At 45.5% G+C, this 27,610-nt stretch overlaps 2 protein-coding genes across 2 annotated transcripts; both read left to right on the forward strand.

Moving 5' to 3' along the window:
* Window positions 1–3,364: 3,364 nt before the first annotated feature.
* On the forward strand, window positions 3,365–22,498 carry LOC148430275 (uncharacterized). Its single transcript, XM_088466640.1, has 5 exons — window positions 3,365–3,394; window positions 3,581–3,659; window positions 3,777–3,874; window positions 19,701–19,961; window positions 22,454–22,498. The coding sequence occupies exons 2-5, from the start codon at window positions 3,626–3,628 to the stop codon at window positions 22,496–22,498; spliced, it is 438 nt and encodes a 145-aa protein (XP_088322766.1). The 5' UTR covers window positions 3,365–3,394; window positions 3,581–3,625.
* Window positions 22,499–22,715: 217 nt separating this feature from the next.
* LOC148430276 (uncharacterized) lies at window positions 22,716–25,329 on the forward strand. The gene has a single exon (XM_088466639.1). The coding sequence runs from the start codon at window positions 22,791–22,793 to the stop codon at window positions 23,913–23,915; it is 1,125 nt and encodes a 374-aa protein (XP_088322765.1). The 5' UTR covers window positions 22,716–22,790; the 3' UTR covers window positions 23,916–25,329.
* Window positions 25,330–27,610: the final 2,281 nt, after the last annotated feature.

Raw genomic sequence — 27,610 nt, forward strand, 5'->3', positions numbered from 1 at the left:
ACAGCCTGTGGTGTCCTATTATTATACAAGGGTAGCAGCCTGTGGTGTCCTGTTACTATTATTATACAGGAGGAGCAGCCTGTAGTGTCCTGTTATTACTTATATTATACAGGGGGAGCAGCCTGTGGTGTCCTGTTATTACTATTATACAGGGGGAGCAGCCTGTGGTGTCCTGTTATTACTATTATTATACAGGGGGAGCTGCCTGTGGTGTCCTGTTATTATTATAAAAGGGGAGCAGCCTGTGGTGTCCTGTTATTACTATTATTATACAGGGGGAGCAGCCTCTGGTGTCCTGTTATTACTATTATTATACAGGGGGAGCAGCCTGTGGTGTCCTGTTATTACTATTATTATACAGGGGGAGCTGCCTGTGGTGTCCTGTTATTATTATACAGGGGGAGCAGCCTGTGGTGTCCTGTTATTACTATTATTATACAGGGGGAGCAGCCTCTGGTGTCCTGTTATTACTATTATTATACAGGGGGAGCAGCCTGTGGTGTCCTGTTATTATTATTATACAGGGGGAGCAGCCTGTGGTGTCCTGTTATCACTATTATTATACAGGGGGAGCAGCCTGTGGTGTCCTGTTGTTACTATTATTATACAGGGGGAGCAGCCTGTAGTGTCCTGTTATTATACAAGGGGAGCAGCCTGTGGTGTCCTGTTATTACTATTATTATTATTATTATTATACAGGGGGAGCAGCCTGTAGTGTCCTGTTATTACTATTATTTTACAAGGGGAGCAGCCTGTGGTGTCCTGTTATTACTATTATTATACAGGGGGAGCAGCCTGTGGTGTCCTGTTATTACTATTATTATACAGGGGGAGCTGCCTGTGGTGTCCTTTTACTATTATTATACAGGGGGAGCAGCCTGTGGTGTCCTGTTATTACTATTATTATACAGGGGGAGCAGCCTGTGGTGTCTTGTTATTACTATTATTATACAGGGGGAGCAGCCTGTGGTGTCCTGTTACTATTATTATACAGGGGGAGCAGCATGTGGTGTCCTGTTATTACTATTATTATTATTATTATTATTATTATTATAATACAGGGGGAGCAGTCTGTAGTGTCCTGTTATTACTATTATTATACAGGGGGAGCAGCCTGTGGTGTCCTGTTATTACTATTATTATACAGGGGGAGCTGCCTGTGGTGTCCTGTTATTAGTTTTATTATACAGGGGAAGCAGCCTGTGGTGTCCTGTTACTATTATTATACAGGGGAAGCAGCCTGTGGTGTCCTGTTATTATTATAATTATACAGGGGGAACAGCCTGTGGTGTCCTATTATTATACAAGGGTAGCAGCCTGTGGTGTCCTGTTACTATTATTATACAGGTGGAGCAGCCTGTGGTGTCCTGTTATTATTATTATACAGGGAGAGCAGCCTCTGGTGTCCTGTTATTAATATAATTGTTATTATACAGTGGGAGCAGCCTGTGGTGTCCAATTATTATTATACAGGAGAAACAGCCTGCGGTGTCCAATTATTATTATACAGGGGGAGCAGCCTGTGGTGTCCAATTATTATTATACAGGAGAAGCAGCCTGTGGTGTCCAATTATTATTATAATTATACAGGGGGAACAGCCAGTGGTGTCCTGTTATTATTATAGTTATACAGGAGGAGCAGCCTGTGGTGTCCTGTTATTATTATAATTATACAGGAGGAGCAGCCTGTGGTGTCCTGTTGTTGTTGTTGTTGTTATTATTATTATAATACAGGAAAAGCAGGCTGTGGTGTCATTATTATTATTGTACAGATTGAGCAGCCTGTGGTGTCCTGTTATTATTATTATACAGGGGGAGCAGCCTGTGGTCTCCTGTTACTATTATTATACAGGAGAAGCAGCATGTGGTGTCCTGTTATTGTTATTATTTTTATTATTATTATTGTACAGGAGGAGCAGCCTGTGGTGTCCTGTTAAAATTATTATACAGGTGGATTAGCACGTGATTTCCTTTTTATTATCATTATAGAGGGGGAGCAGCAGGTGGTGTCCTGTTATTGTTGTTGTTGTTGTTATTAATTGTTATTATTATTATTATTATTATATACAGGGGAGCAGCTTGTGGTGTCCTGCTACAATTATTGTACAGGTGGAGCAGCCTGTGGTGTCCTGTTATTATATAGCAGCATATACAGAGTAATAATAACACTAATGAGCTGTCAGATAAAGAAATAACACATAATAGGTATAACATGTATGTATGAGAAGTAGTCTGTATCCCGACAGTCAGAATCCTGATGCGCCCTATACCGTCTGCAGGTTCCGGACGGGTCAAAATGCTGACAACTTCAAATGGTGAGTGTTAGGGTTAGGCTGCAGGAGTGGAGGGTCAGGGTACCGGAGGGGAGGTTTATGGTAAGGCTGTGGGGGGAGAGGAGGTGGTTAGGGTTAGGCTGCGGGAGGGTGGGTTGGGTTTAGAGTTAACCTTAGGATACTTAGTGAAAATGTCGAGATTTTCAGTGTCGGGATTCCAACCATCTGGATTTTGACCATCGGGATGTTGTACCCAACCCCGTATGTACGAGGGTGGTCAATAAGTAAGGTAACAAGACCCCTGAAGTGTGTAATGTGTAATATATGTATATGTACAAGGTGACTTCATTTACACAATGAGAGGTCTTGTTACTTTATTTATTGAACCACCCTCGTATATTTATATACCAGATGATACATAACAGGAGCTGGGGAAGGATGTGTGAGAAGGACACAGACAGGACATGTAACAAAGGGCTGCACTGAGCTGAGACTGTCTGTCAGGGCGTCTTGTTATCCTGAGCAATAGAGACTCTCTCAGAGACAGCCAGTGGCTGTGACAGTCCCCAGATCCTCAGAGTGTCACTGATTATCCCCCAGGACATGTCTCACCCCACCCTATGCTGCACACACACGGCCGGCAGGCTGGTCACACATGTAACATACATCTGAGGTGCGGTCATTTGTCATTTCATCATATGTGCAGAGTTACTGATGGGATTCTGTATTGTGTAACCCTTTGTGTGTCCCCTGGGCTGCCTGCTGTCCTATCCCTGTGTTATTAACCTCTTCTGTTCCCTTCCCCCTCCCCTGTGTTACTGACACCTCTGTACAGCTGTTATACCCCCTGTTGTGCACTGACATGACTGGGGAGGTGAGGGGATCTGGGAGTGTATGCAGTGATATTTTGTGTCTCCCCCAATACACAGGATTACACAGTAGTGAAGAAGACATCCGGTGACTGTGAGACACCCAGCAGCCGTCCCCATATGTCAGGAGGACTGAGCAGGACTCAGAGCCCCATCACGGTGCCTCCACCTCACTCACTGATACATGAGAGACACAATGACCAGAAGATCCTGGAACTCACCAACAAGATCATTCAGCTGCTGACTGGAGAGGTGACTGCTGGGAATGGGACATTATACAGTAACACCAGGGGATGTGTCTGGGTGATGACTGGGGAGGTGACTGCTGGGAATAGGACATTATACAGTAACACCAGGGGATGTGTCTGGGTGTTGACTGTATTATTGTGTCAGGTTCCTATAAGGTGTCAGGATGTCACTGTCTATGTCTCCATGCAGGAGGGGGAGTATATAGAGGAACACAGGGGTCTGTACAAGGACGTGATGATGGAGAATCACCAGCCCCTCACATCACTTGGTAAGAGGAGACTGTCATTTATTGTACAGGAGAGATTAGGTAGGGGGGCCCCATATATACACATCACCTGATAATCACACATATACAATGTACTCAGTCACTCTGTGTCTCCTACAGATGGACCCAGTAACAGAAATACCCCAGAGAGATGTCCCCGTCCTCTTTATTCACAGGATTGTACAGAGGAGAATCACAGGATCCCACAGGAGCATCAGGTAGGTGGGGTTTGGGTCTCCTCAAATAGTAATATACGAAGAGACTTTCTATATCAGTGCTCCATGGCAGTCCCCACAAAGGGTAATGTCTATAACGAGGCTTCTCCGCATCACCTGTATCTTTTCCTGTCTAAGTCAGTTAGTGTGTATGGTCTCTGAAACAGAGGCTTCTCTCATCATTCCCAGCTGTAACAGAGGCTTACTTCTCTCATCATTCCCAGCTGTAACAGAGGCATACCTCTCTCATCATTCCCGGTTGTAACAGAGGCTAACCTCTCTCATCATTCCCAGCTGTAACAGAGGCTTACCTCTCTCATCGTTCCCGGTTGTAACAGAAGCTTACCTCTATCTTCGTTCCTGGCTGTAACAGAGGCTTACCTTTCTCATATTTTCTGGCTGTAACAGTGATTTACATCTCTCATCGTTCCCGGCTGTAACAGAGGCTTACCTCTCTCATTGTTCCCAGCTATAACGGAAGCTTACCTCGCTCACTGTTCCCGCTGGAACAGAGGCTTACCTCTCATTGTTCCCGGCTATAACGGAAGCTTACCTCGCTCACTGTTCCCGCTGGAACAGAGGCTTACCTCTCTCATTGTTCCCGGCTATAACGGAAGCTTACCTCTCTCACTGTTCCCGCTGGAACAGAGGCTTACCTCTCTCATTGTTCCCGCCTATAACGGAAGCTTACCTCTCTCACTGTTCCCACTGGAACAGAGGCTTACCTCGTGGTTTACGGCTTTAACAGAGGCTTACCTCTCTCATTGTTTTTGGTTGTAGCAGAGGCTTACCTCTCTCATTATTCCCAGCGGTAACAGAGGCTTACCTCTCTTATTGTTACTGGCAATGCACCATGTTAGTTCTACAAGCTGAGGATGGGCAGTCTGATCCGCGTGCATCACTGTCGGGTGAGTGATATAACATAAAGCACCTGAACTAAACAGATCGATGGTCTGAGGATGCACACGCTCTGAGGCACATTGGTAGCACCAGGCAGGATGCAAGAAGCCGGGAACCTTGAGCTCTCTACAGTGATACCGTTCTTGCTGCAAGGGTGTAAAAAAATACATGTCTAGCAGCCAGTTGGAGCCTGAGCCTGATCCCACACACTTGGAAGTCCCCCGCCCAAGGTAATTTCTTAAATTAGAGGGTGTCCATATGCTGTATCCTGATACATAGTGATTAGTGTTTCTCTTCAGCGCCCATGCAGAGTCTTTGGGGGAGAAGATGACAAACAAGTGACCACATAATAAGCTCTGTGCAGCCTGTGATGGGAGGTTTCCTGCACACAATGAAGGAGTACTGTGTAGCACACGTAGATCCCAGGATAAGGGATGGAACCAGCCTCCAGGGCAATTTATAGAATAACTTGTATGAATGAGAGAAGCTTTTATTACTAAGGAAAATCTTTGTTACACAGGGAGGCTAGAAGAACAAGGGGGAGATGTATCAAACCGGGCTGTGGAGTCGATAAGCTAAAGTTTAGACTCTGAGGGCCAAATGTAATAGGTATAGTCTGTTTTAGTAACAGTACAAACTCGCACTTTCTCGCACTTTTAAAAAGTGCGAGTTTGTACTGAAACTCGCAAATTCAATAGCCTGCGAACTTTTCAGCTCGAGGCTACTGCATTTGCGAGTTTAGGCGAGTTAGGACTATGTAAACTGACACCTTTTAATGCGAGTAGCATTAAAAGGTGCGAGCTTTAGAGAAGCCATCACAGATCAGTGAGATCCGTGATGGCTTCTGTGTGTGTTTAAAAAAAAAAGTGCACCCCCTCCCCAAAAGCATAACCAGCCCCGGGCTTTATAAAGTAGGGGTCCCCTGAAAATTCCAAAACCAGCACCAAACTCTTTCTAGCGGGGGATTAATGCCACAGCCAGTGAAAACCTTTCACCGGTTTCCCCGGCCAAAGCATTACCCCTGACCGCTAGTCAGTCCAGGCTGGGGATCCCTGGGGAGTTGGGTACCCCCCCAATAAAGGGATACCCCTCTCCAGGGCACCCCAGGCCCAGACTGATAGGTCGGGGCTATCCCCGGCACCCTATGGCCGTGGGTGCCGGGTTGATAGTGTTAGTGTAAAGTGTAAAAATAAAGTTTCCATATTGTCTTTAGTTGTAGAACCACAAGTACCAGCAAGCCTCCCCTGCATGCTGGTATTTGGAGAACCACAAATACCAGCATGCGGGGCATTACGGGCCCGCTGGCACTTGTAGTTCCACAACTAAAGAAATATGTAAATAAACAAACATACACCGTGAAAGTAAAATTTTAATTAAACATACATGCACACTCACATATACTCACCTAGTATCCGAAGTAATCTATAGGGGTATACCTGAAAAAAAAAATCCATACTCACCTCTCCTATGCGTCGATCACGTCCACTTGTCCAAGTAGGCAATCCAGGGGTTAAAATAAAAAAACGCAAAAAACCGATCCATGCCGGACATAGCAAAGGTATGTGTATACATACCTTCGCTCCACGTAAATGACCGTTGCACACGTGTGCCCCGTCAGTGAAGGGGCCGCCAGCCAATCAGGGAGCATCTCCATCGGAGCAGCTCCCTGATTAGCTGAATGCGGCCAGCCTGTGTGTCCCATAGACTTCTATGGTGAGAAATCCCCATTGAAGTCTATGGTGGGAACCGCTACATCGTAGCCACAAGGTTACCTCAGGTTAATCTTGCGGTTACATCACTGATACAATGTCGCAACATTGTATCATTGATGTAACCACAAGATTAACCTCAATTAATCTTGCGGTTACGATGTAGCGGCTCCCTGCATAGACTTCTATGGGGAATTCTCACCATAGAAGTCTATGGGAGACGCAGGCTGACCGCATTCAGCCAATCAGGGAACTGTTCCGACGGAGATGCTCCCTGATTGGCTGGCGGCTCCTTAATACAGAACCTCCTACAACCTTCACTAAGAACAGCCACAATATCCCAGTTCCTTCAGGACAGAAGAGCAAAGGCTTTTCCATGTAGGAGGACATCAGGATCCTTGTCACAACTCTCGGATGGATTATGGATGCGACCTGTATTTAGGGAGTTGGCTAGACCTATGCCTGAGACACGGAGTCTAATTTGCTGGCGGTATTCACCAGGGACCCTCGCAAGAAGGTATAGACTTGGATGCGTCCGACACACAGGTCGCGGCCCTCAGGCCTCAGGATAGGTTCCCTTATACAGGTGCTGGTGAACTCTGGACGTAGTGGAGGAGACATATAGCTTAGTCGACGGGCTGGTCAGAACCAAACGGACTAGATGGTACCAGGGAGCAGGTGTAAACAGGTCACAGGAGATAGCCGAAGTCAAAACCAGATATCAGATGCAGTACCAGGGGTCAGGCGAAATCAGGGTCACAAAACGAAGCCAAGGTCAGGAACAGGTCACGCAGTATCACAGAAACGCTGGAGTATAGGAAATGAGCCTATACTTTGGCACCTATGTGCTGCCAGAGACTCCCTCTTATAGGGAGGACTCGAATTCTCGCACCAAATGTGATTAGCGTTTGGCGCACCTGCCCCTTTAAATCTAGAACAGGACAGCACGCATGCTCCTAGGAGAGCTGCGGCCACCTGTCACAGCCGCCGGGGGGAGCCGGAAGCATCGGCAGCGGGCGTCCTGGACTCCTCATCCGCTGCCTGACAGACCAGGGTCGCCGGACCCGGTAAGTGCACCCCGGAGTCCGGCGCACTGTGACATTACCCCCTCCTCTAGGGGTGGGCACTGAACACCTCACAAATGGTTTATCAGGAAACTTTTGATGGAATTTCTGAAGTAATTGAGGTGCATGAATGTCTGAAGCCTTGACCCAACAACGTTGCTCCGGACCATACCCCTTCCAATCAACCAAGTACTGAACAGATCCCCTCGACATTCTGGAGTCCAAGATCTGTTTTACCTCATACTCCTCCTGATGGTCCACCGAAATTGTAGAAGGGGAACTGCGAGGCACTGAGAAACGATTACGCACCAGGGGTTTTAGAAGGGATACATGAAATACGTTAGGTATCCTAAGTGTACCAGGTAATTTTAAACAAAATGCCACTGGATTAATCACCTGAAGAATCTGGAAAGTACCTGGCAGCAAACTTCATAGTGGGAACTTTCAATTTCAGGTGCCTGGTTGACAGCCAGACTTTATCACCAGGATTTAACAACGCACCCCGCCTCTTTTCCGGGACCAGGTGGAGAGTGCAGAGGAATCTTGTGCTGAGCACAAATTTGACAGGCTGCCACAAAATCCTTAACATCTTGACTCGGCTAGGGTTTCTCAGCATGGTAGTCACTGGGTATTACCTGTGAGGTCATTATGGCGGGGGGTCTCTGGCAGTGGTGCTGGTGTTTGGTGAGGGGCATTGGCTGCGCGTGGTTCTGTAGGGGAACATTGTCACTAGGCCTGGTGAGGTCTGACGATGTTTCTGTTCCGTTGGCATAGGCGCCACCATCTTGCCTGCGGCCATGTTATTCCAGCTGTCCAATCCTGGTAGGTCATGTGCTCATTCCAGCCAGTCACAGCGCTGCACTGAGTATTTAGGAAGGTCCAGAGCCTTCCTTCCTTTGCCAGTGCAACGTGTTTCTCAGCTGCGGCTGAGAGAGAGTACCTGTGCCTTACCTGCCTGTCTGTTTACGCTACTAGCCTGAACCTTGCCTGCTCCAACCTGCTGGACTTACCCTGCACCCTCCACATACCTTTTCACCTGCCTGAGTACCTGAACCTGCTGTTCCCTGCACCTTGCCTCCCTTCACTCCCAGCTGGGCTTCATTACCTCAGCCTGCATTTGTTACAGCTCACCATACCTGCACTCGTTACAGCTCATCATTCCTGCATTCAGTTACAGCTCATCATACCTGCATTCTGTTACAGCTCATCATTCCTGCATTCAGTTACAGCTCATCATACCTGCATTCTGTTACAGCTCATCATACCTGCATTCGTTACAGCTCATCATATTTGTTTACTGGACTGTTCCTGCCTGTCACTATCTGGACATTTCCCATTAACCCCCACTACAGTTATCAAGTGCACTTTAGTGCTATACCTGGACTTTTTATTTGCCATTCCCATGTCTTCTAAGCCACTTATTAAAAACTCCACTTTTTCATTCAAGTCTGCTTCTGTGTCTGCTCTTATCACCACCCTGGGTCCACAACAAATTCAGAACCTCACAGTTTGCACTGGCCCCATGGATCCGGCCATGGAACAGGAGTCTGGAGTGGATTTATTTCGTTGTATTGCTGGTCGTTTAGAAAACCTGGAAGCTATGCAACATCAAATGGCCCAGTTCCTACAGGAGACGTCTAAACGACAAGATAATCTGCAAACCTCATTAAACATCCCTGGGGTATCAGCCACTACACCCCCTCCTGTGCCTGGTAATACAGGGACCAGGGTATCCCCTCGTCTACATCTACCCATGCCAAGCAAATTTGACAGCAATCCTAAGCTCTGTCATGGTCTTTTAAATCAGTGTGATATACACTTTACGTTACAGCCTGATAACTTCCCCACCGCTAGAACCAAAGTGGCTTATATCGTGTCCTTGCTGACCGGCTCGGCTCTGGATTTGGGCCTCCCCACTCTGGGAGTGTTCAGACTCGCAGCTGGATAACTATACAGACTTTGTATCTTCATTCAGGAGGATTTTCGATGAACCTGGATGCACAGTGTCAGCATCGTCCAGCATCATGACCCTGAGACAAGGAACCCGTCCTGTCAGCCAATATGCCGTACAGTTTCAAATCTTGGGATCAGAGCTTAAGTGGAATGAGGAGGCCCTCACCTCAGCCTTTTGGCATGGCCTTTCCGACCGATTAAATGATCTGATTACCCGTGAGCTCCCTACCAACTTGAATGATATGATCTCACTCTGCAACAAAATTGACCTACGCTTCAGAGAACGTCAGGCTGAAAAGCACAGAAGTGACCGGCAAAGATCATTTACGTTTCCCTTGCCTACCCGTCCACCCCATCCTCCTATAGATGAGGAGCCCATCTCTCCAAGGAGGAACGTCAGAGAAGGATGCTAAAAAACCTCTGTCTGTACTGCGGAGATTCGGGTCACCTGGTGGCCTCCTGGAAGTCGGGAAACGCCCGTTCCTAACTGACCTCGGGGACATCAAGTTAGGAGTTATGTGCCCGTCCCCAAATACTGAAGAATTCAAGATTTCCTTAGCTTTGGATCTCAAGTCCAAACCTGTCTTCGTCTCTGCTCTATTAGACTCTGGAGCAGCTGGAAACTTCATGACTTCCAGCCTAGTTGATAAACTACAGATTCCTTGTTCATCTCTCAAGCACGCAATCTCCCTGACTTCTGTAGATGGACGTCCTCTAGCTAAAGGAGTGGTCACCAAGGAAACTCAACCCGTATTAGTTTGTGTTGGGGAACTCCACTCAGAGTCTTTCAAGTTCTTAGTGATACCAGAGGCTTCTCAAGAAATCATCTTAGGACTTCCCTGGTTACACCAACAAAATCCCAGGATAGACTGGTGTTCAATGCAGATTCTTTCATGGGGAACTGACTGTCAGAAATCCTGTCTTCCCAAAATACTACCTGTAAGAAAGACAGCTTCGTTACCATCTCCAGCTATACCCGAGGAGTACCAGATGTTCTCTGATGTTTTTTCAGAGCAACAGGCGAACTTCTTACCTCCCCACAGAGAATGGGACTGTCCTATCGAGCTGCTGCCTGACAAGATGCCACCCCGTGGTCGCACCTACCCTCTATCAGTGCCTGAGACTCAAGCCATGTCAGAGTGCATCCAGGACAACCTAGCAAAGGGGTTTATTCGACCTTCCATCTCTCCCACTGGAGCCAGCTTCTTTTTCGTTGGCAAGAAAGACGGAGGCCTAAGACCTTGTATAGATTACTGGGGCCTCAATGATATAACGATTAAGAATTGGTATCCTCTTCCCCTGATCACAGAATTGTTTGACAGAGTTAAAGGGTCCATCATATTCTCAAAGCTGGATCTGAGAGGGGCTTATAATCTCATCCGCATTCGTGCTGGCGATGAATGGAAAACCGCCTTTAATACTCGAGATGGACACTTTGAATACCTTGTGATTCCCTTTGGGTTGTGCAATGCCCCTGCCGTGTTTCAGGGCTTTGTTAACGAGATTTCCCGGGACCTGTTGTACGTCTCGGTTGTAGTTTACCTAGACGATATATTGATTTTTTTCATCTTCTGTAACAAAACATCATGAACATGTGAAGGAAGTATTGTCCCATCTGAGAAAGAACCACCTTTATTGCAAACTGGATAAATGTGTCTTTGGGGTTCCCAGAGTGCCATTCCTTGGTTACGTCATCTCTGGCTCCAGTCTAGAAATGGACCCCAAGAAGGTGCAGGCGATTTTGGATTGGTCCTGTCCTCAAACTTTGAAAGCCATCCAGAGATGGCTTGGGTTTGCCAACTACTATAGACGTTTCATTAAAGGATTTTCATAATTATTGGCTCCCATTACCGTGTTGACCCGAAAAGACGCTAACCCTGCCCTATGGTCACCTGAGGCAGAGGCTGCCTTCCAACTTTTAAAACAGGCATTTATTTCAGCTCCAGTCTTACGACAACCAGATCTGGATAGGCTGTTTCTAGTGGAAGTGGATGCGTCATCTGAGGCCGTGGGTGCAGTTCTTTCCCAGTCATTATATATGTCATTTTAATTCTTTATCATTTCATTAACACTTATTGATTTATCTTTACACATCTTTTCTACATACTTCACTATCACCTTTTTCCCTTTTTCGTGTGATGCCCTGGGGATGGCCCTTGGTTGGAATTTTTTTGGGGTGCCTTGCTTCTCGGATGTGAGCCCCTTAATATTAGGGACGCCAGTATAGAGGAGCCTTGACGATTGGACTGGCGCTTATTCATATATTTGCAAATATGTGTAACCAATACCTCTAAATCTCTATTATTATGTAGGATTTAAGTATTGTTTTTGCTGCAGTGTGCTGGGGGGCAAATCTCTCTTTTTTTCTGTGTTCAGATTAAACCCCGCCCTTTACAAGCAGCTGTGTTATGCAATTAAGCTGATCTGAGCAACTACCATTTTTCTTTGTAAATTTGGAGAGGCATGAAGGCAGTCAGCATTAGGAGGAGGTGCTGATGCTTATAGTGCCATGTGGAGGTTTTTTTGGGGTACCTCCAAGGTAAGTTAGCTCTCAGCTTACATATGTACTGTTATCATGCAGTACATCAATTGTAATTATATGACCCAGAGTGGGTGCTACCATTATGTAGCAATAATTATTTTGGGGTGAGCGTTTGGGAGTGGGGCCCCCGGGGGGGTTCTGACTGGGCCTTTCTCATGGCATCACCACTTAATTCACATAGAATACTTTTATCACTTCTCTATTTGTTTGTACATTATATATGTCATTTTAATTCTTTATCATTTCATTAACACTTATTGATTTATCTTTACACATCTTTTCTACATACTTCACTATCACCTTTTTCCCTTTTTCGTGTGATGCCCTGGGGATGGCCCTTGGTTGGAATTTTTTTGGGGTGCCTTGCTTCTCGGACGCGAGCCCCTTAATATTAGGGATGCCAGTATAGAGGAGCCTTGACGATTGGCCTGGCGCTTATTCATATATTTGCAAATATGTGTAACCAATACCTCTAAATCTCTATTATTATGTAGGATTTAAGTATTGTTTTTGCTGCAGTGTGCTGGAGGGCAAATCTCTCTTTTTTTCTGTGTTCAGATTAAACCCCGCCCTTTACAAGCACCTGTGTTATGCAATTAAGCTGATCTGAGCAACTACCATTTTTCTTTCCCAGTCACCACCTGGGACTCGGGAAGCAAAAGAGGAAAAATTCTTCAACGGGGTGGTACCTTCCCAGGCAGTAAGTCTATAGCACAATCCCATTCTCGGTGAGAGGGTAGCGTCTCTGCTGCTTTTTTACTGAACCCATCTCTAAAGGATTGATAAGGAACTGGAAGTTGATCTTATGGAGATACGACTGAGCTGCGAATGGCACGGTGAGGAGGCTGAACCGATGATAAACAGAACCCATGGCATTGAGAACCCTATGACAGTATTTGAGGTTCATTCCAATCTAAGACGGGAGCATGCTTGCGGAGCCAGGGGAGATCTAGAATGACTGGACTCTCGGCTGACGGGAGAATGTAGAATGTTATCAACTCTCGATGAAGAGCCCCTATTTGCATGGTGTCTTCCGTCATCTCTGAGTGAATGGTAGCCGTAGGAAGTTTGTTCCCATCTACTCCGATGATGGAAAGGGGTTATTTTGGAGGCATGCTAGCAATACCCAACTCTTGGACCTTTTTTGCCGTAATGAAATTGCCATCGGCACCCGAATCTAAGAAGGCCTTGACTACTTCAGAGGAGTTTCCCATGGCCAGGGTTACGTCGATGGAAAACTGAGGAGTAACTTTGTTTTTTGGGGTGTATTTCAACGCACCTAAACTGACCACCCCTTGATCATATAGGCCTTCTCGTTTCCTGGACACTTTGGACAGCCAGAGAGAAGATGTCCTGATTCACCACAGTATAAACAAAGCTTATTTTTGAACCTCCTTTTTCTTTCTGCAGCAGGGAGGTGAGATTTCCCAATCTGCATGGGTTCTTCTGGAGTCTCAGTAGGTGCTGTGAATCGTGGGGCCAGCTTAAAAGTGAAGCGACAAGACTGTTCTCTTTCTTGCGCCCTCTCTCTGTGGCAAAGGTCTACTCGGATACACAAGGAGATCAAGTCGTCCAAGGAAGTTGGCAACTCCCTAGATGCAAGAACATCTTTAATTTTCTACGACAGTCCCTGCATACAGTAAATGCGGCAACCAAGGCTTCATTGTTCCACCCCAACTCTGAAGCAAGGGTTCAAAACTGCACAGAATACTGTCCCGCAGATTGGTTTTTCCCTGCTTCAGCTGCAAGATGGCCGAGTCTGCGGAGGATTCTCGCCCAGGCTCATCGAAGACCTTCCGGAAGGCTCTCGGAAACTCGGCACTGTTGTTGACGAGTGGATCATTTCTTTCCCACAATGGAGAGGCCCAAGCCAATGCTTGACCTGACAACAGCGAGATCATATAAGGCACTTTTGTCCTATCTGAAGGGAAACTTGCTGTATGGACTTCAAACTGGATCGAGCACTGGTTCAGGAATCCACGACAGCCAGTCAGATCCCCATCATACTTTGTTGGATTCGGAATCCATATTGGTGCGGAAGCCCCTGCGGCTGGTGCCGTAGTAGATGGACCCGGTAGTACAGGAGGTGCTTGAGCGACACCGACTTGCTGCATCAGGGTCCGTAAACACTGCATAATCTGAGCCTGGTCTTGTTGTTGTTTCTCGACTCTAGCAAGTAAGTTCTCGAGCAGGTCTCGTGGTGACAGGTTACCAGTTGCATCCATTTTTTAGGCCAGAGTATTCTGTCACAATTCTCGCATGGATTATGGATGCGGCCTGTATTTAGGGAGTTGGCTAGCCCTATGCCTGAGGCGCGGAGTCTAATGTGCCAGCGGTATTCACCAGGGACCCTCGCAAGAAGGTATGGAGTTGGCTGCGTCCGACACACAGGATAGGTTCCCTTATACAGGTGCTGGCAAACTCTGGACGCAGTGGAGGAGACGTATAGCTAAGTCGACGGGGCCGGGTCAGAACCAAACGGACTAGACGGTACCAGGGAGTAGGCGTAAACATGTCACAGGGGATAGCCGAGGTCAAAACCAGATATCAGATGCAGTACCAGGGGTCAGGTAAAATCAGGGTCACAAAACGAAGACAAGGTCAGGAACAGGTCACGGAATATCACAGGAACACTGGAGTATGGGAAATGAGGCTATACTCTGGCACCTATGTGCTGCCAGAGACTCCCTCTTATAGGGTAGAACTTGAATTCTTGCGCCAAATGTGATTAGCATTTGGCACACCTGCCCCTTTATATCTAGAACAGGATGGCACGCGCGCTACCTAGGAGAGCCGCGGCCACCTGTCAGCCGCTGGGGGGAGCCGGTGACACTGGTCTGTCAGGCAGCGGGCGAGGAGTCCAAGGCGCCCGCTGCCTGACAGACCAGTGTCGCCGGACCCGGTAAGTGCACCCTGGAGTCCGGCGCACTGTGACAATCCTTTTGCACCATCCTCATTCTGAGGAGACTAAATAACTATGTCAGTGTCAGACCATTTTCCATGGGAATAGTGAATTGGATCCTCTCTACTATCGGCCAAGAGGAACTCCTCACACCCATAGACCTGCAGGACACTTCCTCTTATGTTGTAGTTTAGCACAGGAAGTGACTCAGGTGCTGGATCAGGGACACCATTACCATCTCACCGGGCTTCCTTTTGGCCTGGCAACTTCTCTATGAACCTTTACAGAAATGCTGATGCAGAGATAAGAGATCTGGGGCCCAGGTGTGGCCACATCTATACATCATCCTGGTTGTAGGAGAATCAGAACATGTGATAGACACCAAGAACATACAGGTGATGACCTTATTGCAGAAACATGGCCGAATCGTGACCAGGATAGAAAGTCAGCTTGTTCCCTCACAGCAAATACGTCTGGGAGCACAAATACCATAGCGTACACAGTAACTCTGTCAGAGGAAAGGTGTCTCACACAACAGCACTTAGTGCATGATGTACGGATTCATCACTGGTCACCAATGAGGAGAGTGCTGCAATTATCGGGAATGTTCTCAGCCATAGGAATAGTTCCTTGGGCTAGATGGCACATGCACAGTCTCCAGCTGGGATTGGTTACTCTGTGGTATCACAAACAGGCTGTCATCACCTACCAGGAGATCTCTAATCTGGTGACAAGACCCAGGACTGAGGACACCGCAGTGGCGGAACTGTGGGAGACAATGGAGTCAGTTGCCGCCTGGCGCTAGCCCTGAAAGGGGCACCTCCTCCATTGTCCCCCACTCCATTGTTCCCAGTTCTATTGTCCGCCGCAGCCGTTCCGTTTTCCTGCAACAGAGAGGAGCCGCTGAGCTGAAGCTAATTGGCGCTCCTTCTCCGTGAGCTGTGTGATCTGGGTCGCGGTCCGCGGAGGACTTGTACCATGTGACCGTGACCCTGCCCGACTGAGGAGGGAAGTGGATAGATCCCCTTCAGTTTTGGTACCCTGAGATCAGAGATACAGTGCGGCTGGGACCAGGTGTATATACAAACTGAGCGTCGGCTGTCACTGGGGAGTGGAGAGGACTGGGAGTCAGTGCGTGAGCGTGGAGCCGGCGGCTGTCACTGGGCAGTGGATGGGAGTCAGGAAGGCAGAGCTAGCGGATAAGGATAAGCAGCAGTGGCTGAAAAACATAGTAAGCTGTGCTGGGGGAGGGGAAAGGGGAGCATTCCATATTTACATTTAAAGAGCAAGATAGTGTAAATACAGTCAGATGCACCTTCAGGTTTTAAATGGGGGGTGGACTCCAACATTTACCTTGCCTCCGGGCAACTGGTACAAAGTTACGCCACTGGGACACCAGGTATGTCACTCTCAGATCCATGGGCAACATGGATGACAGATTCCAGCTCATGTAACTAATATAACACAAAGGACTTGGTCACAGAAAGAAAGGAGACTCCAGGTAAATGTACTAGAAATGAGAGCTGTATGGGATGCAGTTCAGCAATTTCATTCATAGTTACTGGGAAAGTATTTACAGAGAAGATAACAGGGATGCCAGGAATGTTACAGCCAAGGAGGCACCAGAAGCAGAACTGTGATGTTGGAAGTAGAAAAACTAATACCTTGGGCAGAAGAAAATCTTCGACCTCTTCCAGTATTCCATGTCTCAGGTACAGAGGATACAGTGGCAAATTGCCTGAGCCATAACCAGGAGAATGGTGACTGCTTCAGGAATTCTTCCAAAAAGGTTCTGTCTTCTACAGGTGGACAATATGGGAACAACCCAGAATGCCAAAATACCAGTATTCTCTCAGCACAACGTTCCTAGGAGTGAGTAGATGCATGGACAAAGCCATGGAAGGTTCATCTAGCCTATATCTTTTCCTCTCATTTATCGCCAGCAGTAAGGGACTGGCCTTATATACACACACACGGTACACGTATCATCAGTAAGTGCTTTCTTACATGCTAATTTGGTTACAGGAGAATTATATGTTGTCTCCAGGTGGTGATGAGTATCCGCCTGTCTGTAAGATCCTTTGTGGTCCCATGGGCTCTCAGTCTAGCACTGGGTACTTTAATGGAGTGATTCTGGATCTCCTCATGAGAAGGATGACACTGATGGTGGCTAATTGCAGCTGCCAGGAGAATTACAGGCACTGTGGGAATAAAGGAACCTTAGCTAATGTCTATAATTATACAGTGTCTGTAATCACCATCCCAGCTTCTCTCCCCAGGTGCTGTCTATATATCACATTACCCAGGAGAGTTACAGGCACTATGGGAATAAAGGAACCTTATCTAATGTCTATAATTACACAGTGTCTGTAATCACCATCCCAGCTTCTGTCCCCAGGTGCTGTCTATATATCACATTACCCAGGAGAGTCTTCTACCGTCTTACCCACAGCCAGTGAGGAGCAGAGTGAGGAGACATCAGTCACTGGGCTAAGTGTGAGCGATTAATATGTGTCCTCCCAGGACAGAGTGTCCTAAGTATACAGAGTATTTATTGGTGATTCCCTAGGGACCTCAGAAAGTTTGTGCCCCATTCCCTGTAATCAGACGGATACAAGAAATGTGCACATAAGTTACCAGGGGTAACAATAGGCCCCTATACTGGGGCAGAGGTAACTTCTGGGACAAAGGAAGCTCAGCCCTCAGTGACTGAATGTAGCAGAGGCTGCTGGATGACCTCACTAGTCATTACCACTTGGATGTATTATCCTCTGCTCGGTCTCAGTGTGCGACATGTTCTCCATGTAATAAATGTATTATTATTATGCAGCATTTACATTTTTCTTTGTGACCATTGCTATTGTATTGTCTTGGTGCGTCCCATGGTCTGGGCTCCCAAGGAGGACTGAAGGCGAAAAACAGTGATTTATGTACCTGATAATTCCTATTCCCCTAAGCACTCCATGGTGGCCCAGTGTTCCCACCCATCTTGGTTCATATTATATATATTTCAGAGACAGTTTGTGAAGTTTCTCAAAGACACAGTGTGTCACATGACCTGGGTATAAACTTACCCATTGAGGTTCATGGGATTATTCCAGTGGCAGGAGCTGGTCCAGGTATGGCAGTGAGAAGCAAGTAACCCACACAATGTTTTGGATGCAGTGAGGAAACAAGGATATGTGTAACACTGTTCAGCAGAGTCTGGGTGGTCCTGAGGTCTGCATACTAGCAGCTATCTGGTGTAAGCTTGTCCTGCAGGTCTGATACACTAATAAGCAGTTCATTGGCCAGTGCACTAAATTGTAGCCAAGAACAGAGCCAGGTTTGGAACAACATATAAGCAGGAGGATTAGAGCAGAGGTGAATAGTCTCACACAAGCCGGAATCAGTGTATCGGCAGCAGGAAGATCGGAGAAGAAGTGAGTAGCCACACACCAGCTGGGATCTGTAGTAGGTAGTCACACCAGCTGGGATCTGTACATTGTATCCGCAGGCAGAGCAGAGGCAAGAAATCAACACAAGGGGGGGGGGACAGAGCAGAAGTGGGTAGTCAAACACCAGCTGGGATTTATACACAGTATGAGCAGGAGCAGCAGAAGATGGTAATCAAACAAGCAAGGAGTGGAATACTTTATCACCTAGCATTGTGTGCAGGAATAGCTTTGATAGCACTAGCAATCACCTAGAATCAGCTGCTAGGTCTGCCCCTACTTTACAGTGTCAGAGGATGCAGATCTAAGGGCATTAGGACTAGCAGACCACTTGCACATGCACAGATGAACTTCCATAATGCTGGGGACTCAAAATACACCTGTCACACATCTACTCAACCAAGATACTTTAACAGCTTCTCATACTGCTGAAATGGTATAGTTTACACAAAACATATGTAACATGACATGAAATGAGGAGCCGCATTATAGGCCTAAATGTGCAATTCAGAATGCAGATTCCTGATGATCAGGAATCTGTGCAGATGCCAGACCCGTTATGCGCAGATGCAGAATGTGTCTGGGGGCCCGCATGGAGACTGCCAGCAGAATGTCATTGATTGACACTCTGCTGCGGTTTGTGGGTGGGGAGGGGGCGTCAACAGCCTCCGTTACCCAAAACTGAGTTGTGTCACCACTATTGGGGGGAGGGAAGAGGCCAGGATCTCCATAGCCTGATTGAAATTCTCTGGCCTCTTCCTCGCTGCTGCGATGGCCGGCTGCATGACTCTATTAGCAGGCCGATCGTTGCAGAGTATCTGATGCTGCATTTGACAACGCAGCTTGGATAGGTAATGCGGCAGGAGGCGTGATGCTTGCTTGTGAGCAGCTTTGCAATTCCGTCCGCCCTTATACCATCCTATTGGGTGTGTTTTTATAAACTTGTCTCTAGCTAAGTTAGATGGAACTTAACCCACTGTAAGAGCTGCCATGGAGAACATCAATGAAAAGTACTTTTCAGGTACATAACTTGCTGTTTTCTCTAACATCCACTTGGAGGACTCTGGATACTATGGGGAAGAGACATCAGGAGTATGAGAGTTTCCAGTTAATATAAAGTGACCATGCTCCTGTTTCCACACTCCGTACCTCATAGTATCCAGTGTCCATCAGAGGGAGAGAAGGATTCATAATGCAAGTGCAAAAATCCAATGTTTCATTATATGACCTGTGTGCATCTAATACACCAATATTCTTCTAGATAATCTCAATCAGTGGAACTGAAATTACTAAGTATTATTTTATTATTTTTGTGGATTATTTAGAGTGAAAATCTGACTAATATGAAGGCAGAATATACAGAGGGAGAAGAAGAGACGTATGTGACTGATATGAAGGCAGAAGATATAGAGGGAGAAGAAGAGACGTATGTGACTTATTTGAAAGCAGAAGATATAGACAGAGAAGAGACGTATGTGACTGATATGAAGGCAGAAGATACAGAGGGAGAAGAAGAGACGTTTGTGACTGATATGAAGGCAGAAGATACAGAGGGAGAAGAAGAGACGTATGTGACTGATATGAAGGCAGAAGATATAGAGGGAGAAGAAGAGACGTATGTGACTTATATGAAAGCAGAAGATATAGACAGAGAAGAGACGTATGTGACTGATATGAAGGCAGAAGATACAGAGGGAGAAGAAGAGACGTTTGTGACTGATATGAAGACAGAAGATACAGAGGGAGAAGAAGAGACGTATGTGACTGATATGAAGGCAGAAGATATAGAGGGAGAAGAAGAGACGTATGTGACTGATATGAAAGCAGAAGATCCAGAGGGAAAAGAAGAGACATATGTGACTGATATGAAGGTAGAAGATATAGAGGGAGAAGAAGAGATGTATGTGACTAATATAAAGGTAGAAGATATAGAGGGAGAAGAGACTTATGTGATGGGTGATCAGCAGTGTAAGGAGGAGGAAATCCCTACAGATATCAGCACAGGTGAGTAGTAAACACTAATTACAAAAGAGTATCAAATATTCTCTCCATACACCATGATGACAGTGTTCATCTTAATGTTAACCAGTGTCTGTTATATGTGGAGTGTTTGTTTGTACTCTCTATGTGGCTTTGCTTTCCCAGTTCAAAATATACTTCTATGCTAATCATTCAGTATGTACAATAATCTCTTTCTACACCCTCTTCTGCCCCTATTAGACTCCTGCTCTCCTCCTCACATCATGTCACTGTGTGTTACCAGCCCAGAGATCTGACCAGTCTCCTTCCCACACTCTCTGGTATATCTCATACATCAGGAGCCATCAATCCCTATTATACTCCTGCTCTCCCCCTCACATCATGTAACTGTGTGTTTCCAGCCCAGAGATTTGACCAGTCTCCTCCCCACACTCTCTGGTGTATCTCTTACATCAGGAGCCATCAGCCCCTATTATACTCCTGCTCTCCCCCTCACATACTGTCACTGTGTGTTACCAGCCCAGAGATCTGACCAGTCTCCTCCTCACACTCTCTGGTGTATCTCATACATCAGTGTAGGGGACGTAGCTATAATGATTAAATCACTGGTCAGTGTGATGAAACCCCATGTAACATAATCCTACTGACTTGCTTCTGTTCCCTGCTCTGCCTTTCTGCTTTTTTTCCTCTTTCTGCTGTTGCCCATCTGTGCTCTTCACCATTCTCCTACCCGTCCTGCTGCCTCTCCTCCTCTATGCCCTGCGCCATTCCCCTACCCTGTCCTGCTGCCTGCCCCGCACAGTGCCATGCGCCATTCCCCTATCCTGTCCTGATGCCTCCCTCGCTCTGTGCACTCCACCATTCCCTACTCTGTCCTACTGCCTCCCCCCTCTGCGCCCTGCACCATTCCCTTACCCTGTCCTGCTGCCTCCCATGCTCTATGCCCTTCACCATTCCCCTACCCTGTCCTGCTGCCTCCCCTGCTCTGTGCCCTGCACCATTCCCCTACCCTGTCCTGCTGCCTCCCCCGCTCTGTGCCCTGCACCATTCCCCTACCCTGTCCTGCTGCCTCCCCAGCTGTGCCCTGCACCATTCCCCTACCCTGTCCTGCTGCCTCCCTGCTCTGTGCCCTGTACCATTCCCCTACTCTCTCCTGCTGCCTCCCCCGTTCTGTGCCCTGCACCATTCCCCTACCCTATCCTGCTGCCTCCCCCGCTCTGTGCCCTGAACCATTCCCCTACGCTGTCCTGCTGCCTCCCCCGCTCTGTGCCATCATTCTGTGTAGCTCTGTCCTATCGCTCTCCTTCCCTCTCAGCGGTTATATACAGTGACTCATTACCCTAAGTTAGTAACATGACTCTGTTGGGGCTACTCTCCCTGAGGATGACCAGAGGACCATATAGAGGCTGCTTTTGCTACATATATATCCACCTGGAGAACTTTGTGTAGTGTGGACGCAGTTGTTGGTAATTAGCCCACAAGTTTCCCGTGTGTATGTGTGAGAGCGTTCTAGATGGGTTTTGTGGTTCACCAACGTCACTGACTAATGAGGCTTCCTGCTCTGTGATGATGGCTAGGGAACGTTACCCAGCAAAGTCTGCATTTGGGGCGGAGATATACATTGGTGATGTGCTATCTGCCTGTCCCTTGGGCTGGGTCTCTGGCATATGCTGATAATGTGGGTGTGGTATTTTATCTGTTTAAAGAGAATCTTATTTGTTGGTTCATTTCTAAATGAAATAATGTGGTCATAGCTCATACCTGCAAATTAAACAAATAAACGCTTTATTTATTATAGTAACATGGTGGAGTGATGGTTAGCATTACTGCCACACAGCACTGAGTTCAATTCCCAGCCAAGGTGCTTTGTGGAGTTTGTATGTGTTTCTTCCAAAAATCATACTGGTAGGTTAATTGGCTTCTGACACAAATTAATCATAATGTGAGTGCGAGTAGATATGGTGGGAATATAGATTGTAAGCTCCATTGGTGCAGGGACTGATGCGAATGTCTAAATATTCTTTGTAAAGTTCTGCTCAGTATGTCTGTGCTATATAAAGATCTCTTACTAATAATACAGTTATTGTATTTCCAGCAGATGGACGCACAAGCAGGAATACCTTGGAGAGAGATCTCATCTTGACTACAGATATTAAAACAGAAGATAACTTAACACAGGAATCTCCAAGAGATAATCCCGTTACACTAAATTTACATCCAGTACCTCACAGTGCAGCTATATCATCTGATTTTTATAATTATCAGGATTGGTCTCCTGATACCTCAGCTTTTGTTACAAATAGTGCAGCTCATACACCTGATAAATTATTTCCATGTTCTGAGTGTGGGAAATGTTTTAAACATAAATCATATCTTGTTACACATCAGAGAAGTCACACAGATGAGAAACCATTTTCATGCTCTGAGTGTAGGAAATGTTTAAAGATAAATCCAACCTTATTGCACATCAGAGAAGTCACACAGGTGAGAGGCCATTTTTATGCTCTGTGTGTGGGAAATATTTTACACGGAAATCACATCTAGTTACACATAAGAGAAATCACACAGGTGAGAAACCATTTTCATGCTCTGAGTGTGGGAAATGTTTTAAAGATAAATCAAATCTTGTTACACATCAGAGAAGTCACACAGGTGAGAAACCATTTCCATGCTCTGAGTGTGGGAAATGTTTTACAGTGAAATCACATCTTGTTAAGCATCAGAAAAGTCACACAGGGGAGAAGCCATTTTTATGCTCTGAGTGTGGGAAATGTTTTGCACATAAAGCAAATCTAATTACACATCAGAGAAGTCACACAGGTGAGAAACCATTTTCATGCTCTGAGTGTGGGAATTGTTTTAAAAATAAATCACATCTTGTTACACATCAAAGAAGTCACACAGGTGAGAAACCATTTTCATGCTCTGAGTGTGGGAAATGTTTTACATTGAAATCACATCTTGTTAAGCATCAGAAAAGTCACACAGGGGAGAAGCCATTTTTATGCTCTGAGTGTGGGAAATGTTTTACACATAAACCAAATCTAATTACACATCAGAGAAGTCACACAGGTGAGAAACCATTTTCATGCTCTGAGTGTGGGAAATGTTTTACACAGAAATCAGATCTTGTTAAACATCAGAGAAGTCACACAGGGGAGAAACCGTTTCCATGTTCTGAGTGTGGAAAATGTTTCACACAGAAATCAGATCTTGTTACACATCAAAGAAGTCACACAGGTGAGAAACCATTTCCATGTTCTCAGTGTGGGAAATGTTTTACCCAGAAATCACAGCTTGTTATACATCCAAGAAGTCACACAGGTGAGAAACCATTTCCATGTTCTCAGTGTGGGAAATGTTTTACCCAGAAATCACAGCTTGTTATACATCAGAGAAGTCACACAGGTGAGAGGCCATTTTCATGCTCTGAGTGTGGGAAATGTTTTACATTGAAATCACAGCTTGTTACACATCAGAGAAGTCACACAGGTGAGAGGCCATTTCCATGCTGTCTGTGGGAAATATTTTACACGGAAATCATATCTTGTCACACATAAAAGATCACATAGGTGAGAAACCAATTCCATGCTCTAAGTCACACCTTAGCAGACATGAGATTTCACACAAGAGAAAAGCATTTATATGAGCTGACACAAAACAGGGTTGCAGGAACACTCCAGTCACGCAGTATTTAACATTTGAAATGATCCATCTGCAGATAATTGGTATGTGTGCCATTAATATAAAAAGAGGAGAAATGTACGTGCTAGGGAAATTTTAACAATAAATAATGAATGTAGGGTTTGCTAAAGATGCAAGACAAATATATCATATTTTAGTATGAACTGTCCCAGGGGCAGTGACAGATTTCACTATCGAGGTTATTTGGATGTTGCTACAAGCCGCTGTTGCAGCTTACCTTCTTGCTCCCCAGCTGTCACTCCCCATCCGGGATGCCGTGTTCTTCTGCCTGCAGCTTCAGACAGCCTCCTCTGTTGCCAGGCAACATAGATGCCGAACTAAGATGGTGCTTGCTGGGAGATCAGGACACTGGGCAGCCGCACATACTTCTGGAACCACTGGATGACGGCCATTGGCTCAGCTGTTGGCCATTAGTTAATCTTCAGCCTTGCTTGCTATTGGTGCAATATCATTGAAAAATGTGCCAGTCCAGCGCCATCTTGCCGGTTATAGCGTACCCTTAGCACGTGTACTCCAGTTCTGTCAAGTCGGACTTTTGATCATGAGACTCTTCTGCATGGCTATGACTCCTGTGGAACATCTATTTGTTCACTCGCAGTTGTCATCTAGAGCAGTGTCACCCACGTGTAAGACCAGACGGCAACCTAAGTACAAGTGAGCATTTCCAGCTCTAAGGGAATATTCATATCAAAACAAGGGGGTGGAAAGGGACGGGTTGTCTTGAGTGGTGCATTGTTATCAAGTAAAATATAACCTTTACTAAGTCAAATATAAGGGAATGGGGAAAGGGGTAATAGGTCACACAATGCCTATTGTGATTGCAAGACTACCCTGGTTATAATGACATGTTTATTTTAGTATCGTATAGTCACATTCAGGGGTGCTACTCAGGGATATATCACTACTACATTACACATCAAGAAAATCCCAATACCAGATTATAGATTACAATCAGTATAATATAGTGTGTGTATACCTCTTGGTACAATAGATATTAGATTATAGCTACTTAATAGTCATGTTTGTTATCTTCATATATAAACTCCATCATATGGAGATCAATATACTGTAATAAACACATTTAATCTAGCATATTCTCCGTGTTTCTTATTGAATGTGCATGCCTGGAAAGGCCCATGCTACATATTTGTGTGTTATTTGAATGAGATTTATAACACAGGTCTTCAAAATTTAAGGTATTGAAAGCTTTTTTAATAATACTTTTTTATTCTTAATTATACTGTGTACATCAAGAAATAGTTTATTAAAAAAAATTAGCACATCACATTTACCTATAAGGGGTTTACAAACATTTTTAAGAAAAAACAAGAAGTTTAATTGTTTTTGACATTTATTGTGAAATGTGATGTGTAGATGATATCACTGTTTTTGTCTTAATTACATAATAAAATAACAATAAAATCAAGCAATAATAGAAACAAAACCATACTTATTGAAAAAATCGTTAATATCTTGTTTTTTTTGTCTTCAAACTTCATTTTGTCGCTTTTCGCTTATAAGCTTATAAGTTGTTGTGTGTGCAATGTACCTTTAGACAGTATGGGGTTTAGGCCCTTTGTAAATTTCAGCTCCAGGCACATGTGGACCTTACTGAATAACATGATGTGATATGCAAAATCGGGAGTCATTTTCGTGTTCAGAAGCCAAAAATCTATACATATCACATAAATTTGTTAAAAAAGCTTTTTCATTGCGGACTTGTGTTATTAATCTGGCGATCGCAGACCTGTGTCACTGTAACACTTGTGTCCTCTATACTGTGTCACTGTAACACTTGTGTCCTCTATACTGTGTCACTGTAACACTTGTCTCTATACTGTGTCACTGTAACACTTGTCTCCTCTATAATGTGTCACTGTAACACTTGTGTCCTCTATACTGTGTCACTGTAACACTTGTGCCCTCTATACTGTGTCACTGTAACACTTGTGCCCTCTATACTGTGCCACTGTAACACTTGTGCCCTATATACTGTGTCACTGTAACACTTGTGTCCTCTATACTGTGTCACTGTAATACTTGTGTCCTCTATACTATGTCACTGTAACACTTGTGTCCTCTATACTATGTCATTGTAACACTCGTGTCCTCTATACTATGTCACTGTAACACTTGTGTCCTCTATACTATGTCACTGTAACACTCGTGTCCTCTATACTGTCACTGTAACACTTGTGTCCTCTATACTATGTCACTGTAACACTTGTGTCCTCTATACGATGGGCCTGAGTCAGAGCCGCTCGTAAGCGGCCGCTCGTTCGTTCTGAGCGATGTTTGCCCAACTGCGCATGCGTACGGATCGTAATACGCATGTGCGAACCAGTCAGTGCGGCCGAAAATCGTTTGTTCGCTAAATAGCGAGTGCCTGCTATTTTGAGTGACAGGAGAGAAGGTGCTATGTGGGTGGTAACAGGGGAAGGTGCTTGAAAACGGGGAGTGGAGAAACGAACGCAGGCGTGCTTAAATGTCAAAACGGGTGTTTTAAGGGTGTGCATAATTAAAACAGCAGCGTCATTGACCACGTCACTGGGTTATTTTATAGCCAGAACTGCTCGCAAAATTGTGGTAGCAAAAACCAACCACAAGAATAGCGAGCAGTTCATACGCTGGTGGATGTACTCGATTAATCTAATAAATAGCGGACATGACGTAGGATGTGAGCGGCCAGGGGATGTTTTGTACCAAAAAACGACCGCAAGTTTTGTTCGCTCGTTCAGACATAGAGGCGTGAACAGACCGCAAAGAGCGAACGGTTCATTTGAATAGCCACCCCTTTTTTCTGAACAAACGACCCCAAATAACGACCGGCTCTGAATCAGGCCCTAAATGTCCAATTTTTATTGTGGTTATTGTATAGGAACGCCAAAGAAGAGCAGTAAAAAAAAATCCACACCAACAAAGGAAACGATTACAAGAAAGAAACATGCAATGACACCATCAGAAACTGAAGGTAAATAACATTATTTACTTTGCTTTAAAAAATGTTGAACATTATACATAAAATGATTAAATTATATATATAAAAAAATATATACACAGGAGAAAAGAGAAAAAGAAGAATTTCTTTTGTTGAGGAAGAATATGACAGTGAAAGTGAACCAAGGACAGCGGACGCGGCAATGACCATATTGGACACAGGTATGCATGTTTAACCAAAATGTACAATGTATTTACTTAGTAGAAACATTGAATAATTATTGATTATAATTTTTAAGCTATAAAACTTAAAGGAGAGTTTTGTTCATTATGGTTGTGCTTGAAATAGTCAGTCAGAATTACAATGCAAACATTACCACACATTATTGTTGATATTATATGTCTCACCCTCTCATTACTCTAACCCTTATTTTCTAGTGTTAGTCGATGGTGCCCAAGTGCGCATGCGCACGACGGAGGAGGCTCCGTCGTGCGCATGCGCGAGACCCGAATAACAACGGCCAAGCTGTCGTTATGGGTCTTGCACCAAAGTGCTGTCGATGTTGATTGAGAGCACGCCCCCTTTGGTGGGCGTGGCTGCCCAGACAGAGGC

This window comes from Taudactylus pleione, unplaced genomic scaffold (genome assembly GCF_031769625.1).
Source record: "Taudactylus pleione unplaced genomic scaffold, aTauple2 ptg004161l, whole genome shotgun sequence".
Taxonomy (NCBI): Eukaryota; Metazoa; Chordata; class Amphibia; order Anura; family Myobatrachidae; genus Taudactylus; species Taudactylus pleione.

Excerpts from the sequence above, each read along its gene's own strand:
- LOC148430275 (XM_088466640.1), top strand. The coding sequence starts at position 3,626 with ATGATGGAGAATCACCAGCCCCTCACATCACTTG. Across the intron at positions 3,660-3,776 it reads CCAGCCCCTCACATCACTTG|ATGGACCCAGTAACAGAAAT; the intron begins GTAAGAGGAGAC and ends TGTCTCCTACAG. Across the intron at positions 3,875-19,700 it reads GGATCCCACAGGAGCATCAG|AGTGAAAATCTGACTAATAT; the intron begins GTAGGTGGGGTT and ends TGGATTATTTAG.
- LOC148430276 (XM_088466639.1), top strand. The coding sequence starts at position 22,791 with ATGTTTAAAGATAAATCCAACCTTATTGCACATCAGAGAAGTCACACA.